This window comes from Carlito syrichta, unplaced genomic scaffold (assembly GCF_000164805.1).
Source record: "Carlito syrichta isolate Samal-C Ts95f unplaced genomic scaffold, Tarsius_syrichta-2.0.1 Scaffold304629, whole genome shotgun sequence".
Classification (NCBI taxonomy): domain Eukaryota; kingdom Metazoa; phylum Chordata; class Mammalia; order Primates; family Tarsiidae; genus Carlito; species Carlito syrichta.
Genome location: NW_007248725.1, coordinates 103,914 through 110,079, shown reverse-complemented (window position 1 = coordinate 110,079; position 6,166 = coordinate 103,914). Strand labels below are relative to the sequence as shown.

The 6,166-nt window shown below is 57.6% G+C and overlaps 1 protein-coding gene across 1 annotated transcript in view; it reads left to right on the top strand.

Annotated features, from left to right (window-relative positions):
* The window catches only part of TMC8 (transmembrane channel like 8), a 9,378-nt gene that overhangs the window by 2,744 nt on the left and 468 nt on the right, over positions 1-6,166 (top strand). Inside the window, exons 5-12 of the mRNA XM_021713605.1 lie at positions 1,248-1,418; positions 1,700-1,839; positions 3,811-3,934; positions 4,303-4,400; positions 4,596-4,779; positions 4,914-5,044; positions 5,163-5,321; positions 5,755-5,833. Coding sequence (XP_021569280.1) covers positions 1,248-1,418; positions 1,700-1,839; positions 3,811-3,934; positions 4,303-4,400; positions 4,596-4,779; positions 4,914-5,044; positions 5,163-5,321; positions 5,755-5,833 — 1,086 coding nt within the window. The remainder of the gene's footprint in view (positions 1-1,247; positions 1,419-1,699; positions 1,840-3,810; positions 3,935-4,302; positions 4,401-4,595; positions 4,780-4,913; positions 5,045-5,162; positions 5,322-5,754; positions 5,834-6,166) is intronic.

Genomic DNA, 6,166 nt, shown 5'->3' with positions numbered 1-6,166 from the left:
GTGTGTGTACACATGTACCTGAGTGTGAGAGTGCATGTGTCTGTGAATGTGTGGTGGTGAGTGTGTACATCTGAGTGTGAGTGTGACAGCGTGAGGGCATGTGTGATTGTGTGTGTCCACATGACTCAGTGGGGTTGTGAGAGTGTGTGTGCACGTGTGCCTGAGTATGAGACTTCACGTGACTGTGAATGTGTGATGGTGAGTGTGAGTGTGTACATCTGAGTGTCTGTGAGTGTGACAGTGTGAGGGCATGTGTGATTGTGTGTCCACATGACTGAATGGTTGTGAGAGTGTGTGTGTACGTGTGGCTGAGTGTGGGAGTGTGGGTCTGAGTGTCTATTTGAGTGTGACAGTGTGAGGGCATGTGTGACTGTGTGTGTGTCCACGTGCCTAAGTGGTTGTGAAAGTGTGTGCACGTGTGACTAAGTACAGAAGTGTGTGTGACGGTGAATGTGTGATGGTGAGTGTAAGTGTATGAATCTGAGTGACGATGTGAGTGTGGTGGTGTGAGGGTAGGTGTGATTGTGTGTGTGTGTGTGTCTGCGTGCCTGAGTGGTTGTGAGAGTGTGTGTGTACGTGTGGCTGAGTGTGGGAGTGTGTGACTAGGACTGTGTGATGGTGAGTGTGAGAGTGTTAGTCTGAGTGTCTTTGTGAGTGTGACAGTGTGAGGGCATGTTTGTGTGTGCCCACGTGCCCGAGTGGTGTGAGTGTGTGTGTGTGTGTGTGTGTGTGTGGCCGAGTGTGAGAGAGTGTGACTGTGAGTTTGAGAGCGTGTGAATCTATGTGAACACAACAGTATGAGAACACGCGTGACTGTGTGTGTCCGCCTGCCCGCCCTGCGGTGACTCTGCTCCTATGTGAGTGTGACAGTGTGAGGGCACATGTGATTGTATGTGTGTGTGTCTGTGTGCCTGAGTGGTGAGAGTGTGTGCACATGTGGCTAAGCACAGGAGTGTGCGTGAGTGTGTGATGGTGAGTGTGACAGTGTGTGAATCTGAGTGTCTATGTGAGTGTGATGGTGTGAGGGCACATGTGATTGTGTGTGTATGTGTGTGTGTCTGCATGCCTGAGTGGTTGTGAGAGTGTGCGTGGGATGGTGGTGTGACAGTGCATGAATCTGAATGTCCATGTGAGCATGGCCATATGGGGCCTTGTGTGACTGAGTGTGAATGGGTATGAACGAGTGTGTGAGTGTGAGTGTGAGGTGGCACCCCCAGCCGGCCGCCTCTCCTGCACCCTCCCGGCAGGTGGAGCTGGAGGAGGGCCGTCGCTTCCAGCTGGTGCAGCAGCAGACGCGGGCGCAGAGGGCTTGCCACCTGCTTACTTACCTGCGGGTCAATGTCCTCATTGGGCTCCTGGTGGTCGGAGCCATCAGCGCCATCTTCTGGGCCACCAAGTACTCGCAGGACAACAAGGAGGTGCCACTGTGTTCATTGAATCCTGGACAGAACTGTAGGGGGAGATGGGATGATCCCACCTTACAGATGAGGAAACAGGCTCAGAGAGGTTAAAGCGGCCATAACCACAAGGTCATGGCCCAGTCAGACCAGCTCTCACTGTAGATATCCCCGCCGACTGCCAGGCTGCTGCAGGGAGTCATCTGTGGGCTTCTGGATCTCGGGTCTGCACCAGAGTTACACTTCAGGGGGCCATGGGCGATAGGGGAGCTGACAGGGCTCCTCTGGCCTTCTTCCCGCAGGAGTCCGTGTTCCTGCTGCTCCAGTACCTGCCTCCTGGGGTCATCGCCCTTGTCAACTTCCTGGGTCCACTGTTGTTTGCGTTCCTGGTCCAGCTGGAGAACTATCCTCCCAACACCGAGGTCAACCTCACCCTTATCTGGTGAGTGCCACCCTTGGTGGGGGAAACAAATGGGCACATGTGAAGAGTCTATATCCTGCCTCCTGGTTGTCACTTAGGACTCGGGTCCCCAGCTGGGAGCCTCCCCTCGTTCACTACTGCACCCGAGGGAAGGCAAGTGGGTGCCCCAACACATGAACTCAGGGGTCCTAAGACTTTCCAGGCCCCTATCTCTCAAGGAAGCCACCAGCCTGGACCAAACACTGGCAAGTTTTGCCAGGGGGTGTTGGGAACCAACTTCACACACACAGGAAAACCAGCAGCACAGGACACGCACAGCTTACTTTGACAACCTTCACGTGACCCATGAAGTCCAAACCATCCTCATCCCCGTTTGATGGATGAGAAAACTGAGATCCACACGGGTGAAATGCTAGGTCAAGGCCAAGCTCACCATGCCAGCTGGGTGCAGGTTCACGATCAAGCGCTCTCCACCCCCTAGGCTCTGCCATTTTTCTGTCTGAGCATTTAAGTCCTGTCTGGACCCCCAGCCCCTCTCCAAACGCCCTCCCAGAAATCCTGGTGGACAGCCCCCCTGAGCTCCAGCTGGCTTCTCTCCCTCCCGCCACCCTCTCCCTGCACTTGTCCTGCCTGCTTTTCCCACGGCTTCCTCCATGTCAGCTGTGATTGGTCTGCTTTGAAACTTTATTTGAATAGATTCTAACACACGCACATGACAAGAACATTCAAAATGCTCAATAGGAGGAAAGATTAAAAAAACAAGCCCCTTGCCGGGCCGGGTGGCTCATGCCTATAATCCCAGCACTTTGGGAGGCCAAAGTGGGAGGATTGCTGGCATCCAGGGATTCAAGGCTTCAGTGAGCCATGATCATATCACTGTACTCCAGCCTGGACGAGAATGAGACCCTGTCTCAATATATATATATACACCCCTACCCGCCTCCCAGCCTCCCTCAAGAGGAGGACCACTGCTCCCAGCCCGTCTGTAGCCCGCATCAGCACTAGGGACAGTCCATCTTACAGACAATGTGCACACGATGGTTTGGGTTTAGGCTATCGTTGCTATTGGTCTAGTTACATGTTGTGCAGTGAGTGTGCATGGCACGTGTTTATGACGTGTGTGCATGGCACGTGTTTAAGCCTAGATGTGAACAGATGGTAGAAGAAAGGAAGAACCCAGTGCATTACAGATCCTGAAAAGTCTGCAATTTTCTCAACTGCAAGGCTGTCATATGTGCATTTCCACACTGGGTGTGGGAGAATGTGGCTGGACCATGCGGTGTTTCCCAAACTGATTTAAAAACAGAACCCGCCGGGCTCGGTGGCTCAGCCTGTAATCCCGTGCCTTTGGGAGGCTGAGGTGAGTGGATTGCCTGAGCCCGCGGGTTTGAGACCCACCTGGGCAGGCGAGACCTCATCTCTACAATAAAATAAAAAAATCAGCCAGGTGTGGTAGCGCGCACCTGTAATTCTAGCTACTCGGAAGGCTGAGGCGGAAGGATCGCCGGAGCCCAGCAGGTCGAGGCTGCGGTGGCCGGGAGCAGCCACTGCACTCCAGTCTGGGCAACTGAGTGAGACTCCAACTCAAAAATAAAATAAAATAAAAATAAAAATAAAAACAGAACCCAGGTCAGGTGCGGTGGCTCACGCCTATAATCCCAGCACTTTGGGAGGCCGCAGTGAGAGAACTGCCAGAGCCCATGGGTTCGAGACCTGCCTAGGCAACTTGGTGAGACCTCATCTCTACAATAAATCAAAAAATAAAATAAAAATAAAAACAGAACCCTTTTCCCCATGAATCATCTGGAGGCTCAGATTCTGGAAGCACACTTTGGGAAACATTGCTGGCTGGAAGGAGCTTGGGCTCTGGATGTGGAGGCGCTGGACCCGGGACACGACGTGATGGCACTCAGACATCAGTCATACTGGTAGCCTGAGTAGCGCTGGTGTCCAGAGCTGGGCCCTGCTCCCTGACGCAGTCCCCGCCCCCAGGTGTGTGGTGCTGAAACTGGCCAGCCTGGGCATGTTCTCCTTCTCGCTGGGTCAGACTGTGCTGTGCATCGGCAGAAACAAGACCAGCTGTGAGTCCTACGGCTACAACGCCTGTGACTACCAGGTGGCTGGCAGCCCAGTGGGCCTGTCCCTCCCATCCTTCTCCCCAAAGTCCTCCCTCAAACCTCACAGAGTCCTGTCCTTTTCCCTTTTGTCTCCTTGTCCACCCACCTCGGGGTCTCACCTTTGAGAGGAGCTGTGAGCAGAGCTGCCCATACAGCAGCACACCCCCAGGGGGCACCACTGTCACTGCATCGTGCAGTGTGGCGACCCTGGCTGTGGGTTCCCTGCTCTAATCCTGTCCTGGAAGCTTTAGCAATCCTATCAGTCTCCACACAGAGACCCCCCCCATGTGCCGGTGAGGGAGGAGAAGGAGGGGGTGGCGGGCTGCGGTGGTGACGGACCCCTCGGACCCCTCCCTCTGCACCGCAGTGCTGGGAGAACTCCGTGGGGGAGGAGCTGTACAAGCTAAGCATCTTCAACTTCCTCCTCACCGTGGCCTTCGCCTTCCTGGTCAGCCTGCCTCGGAGGTGAGCCACGGAGGGGCGCTGCCGGGAGGATGAGGGTGCTGTCGGTGTGTTTGGAGAGGGCCAGCGGCCACAGCTCAGGGGGGGCCAGGTCCACACGTGGATGTCCTTGGGAATAATGACAGTCCACGGCCATGATCGGCGTGTCCCACACATCCCTCTTGCACGGTGGGCGCCTGGGCCCCGCCCTCCCCTCAGACTGCTGGTGGAGCGGTTCTCAGGCCGGTTCTGGGCCTGGCTGGACCGGGAGGAGTTCCTGGTGCCCAAAAACGTGCTGGACATCGTGGCAGGGCAGACGGTCACCTGGATGGGCCTCTTCTACTGCCCCCTGCTGCCCCTTCTGAACAGCGTCTTCATCTTCCTTACCTTTTACATCAAGAAGGTGACGCTCACGGGCCGGGAGGGGCCTGGGGCGGGTGCCTCTGCGGGCTTGTCTCCTGCCCCTGTCCCCCTTCCCCTGGGCCTCAGACCCCAGGGGTCTGCAGACTGCGCTAATTCTTGTTGCTCACTCCCCAGTACACCCTCCTGAGGAACTCCAAGGCGTCTCCACGACTCTTCCGTGCCTCCAGCTCCACCTTCTTCTTCCAGTTGGTGCTCCTCCTGGGTCTGCTCCTGGCCGCGGTGCCCCTGGGCTATGTGGTCAGCAGGTGAGGGGCAGGGGGGGAAATGCCAGGAGGACAGCAGGGGTGGCTAGCTCCCCCCCCCACCCGGGGACCTGATGCCCTGATGCCCTGATGCCTGCCCCCCTTGGCTGTCTTTCTCCAGCATTCACTCCTCCTGGGACTGTGGCCTCTTCACCAACTACTCGGCCCCCTGGCAGGTGGTCCCTGAGCTGGTGGCCCTCCGGCTTCCGCCCCATGGCCAGCGCGCCCTCCACTACCTCGGCTCCCACGCCTTCAGCCTCCCCCTCCTCGTCATGCTCAGGTGTCTCTCAGAGCAGCAGGGACAAGGGCGCCAGGTGGGGGAGGGACCTGGAAGGCGGGGGTCCTTCCATGGTGCTGGTGTAGGCTGGGCATCCCCAGCCAGTCTCATGGGATCTGGGAGCCAGAGGAAGCAGGGCCTCAGGGACAGTGGCCTAGGGGTCTCAGGTGCCTCACTCATAAAGCAGGCACCTTCTGGGCCCACTTTCTGGAATGGGGTGGGGCAGAAGCACTCAAAACCCGCTGCTGCTGAGTCCCGGGTGTTGCTGTGCTGGAGGAGGGGCCGTGGGAAGGAGAGGAGGGTCCTATCTGTAGACAAAGCCGTGTGCGGACAGAAGACCCCAGAACGCCAGAGACTAGGGTAGGGAGAGAGGAAGTCAAGAGGCTGCACCTGTGGTCCAAGGGGTGACTGACCTTGAATCCCCTTCCGCCCCAAGCCTCGTCCTGACCGTGTGCGTCTCCCAGACCCAGGCCAATGCGAGGGCCATCCATGGGCTCCGGAAGCAGCTGCTGTGGGTGAGTCTCCTGGGGGCTTCAGCGGAAACCCTAACCACAATGCGTGTGACCTGAGGCCCCAGACGGGTCGTTTTCTCCTAGAGGAGGGCGTGGCCTCAGGCTGGGGGTCGCGGAGCGAGGGAACGATGGCCAGAGGCTTGGGGACAGGAGCTTAATGGGTGTGAGGGCCGGACAGTGCCGTGATGAAGGCGTGACCTCAGGGTGGGGGTCTCTGGTGAGAGTGGAACCTGACGCGGCGGAACGTCGGGCTGGGCGGAGCCTAACGGGGCGGGGCCTTCAGGGGGCGAGACCTGGCGGGGCGTGGCCTAAGGGGCGGGGTCTGGGGCGAGAGCG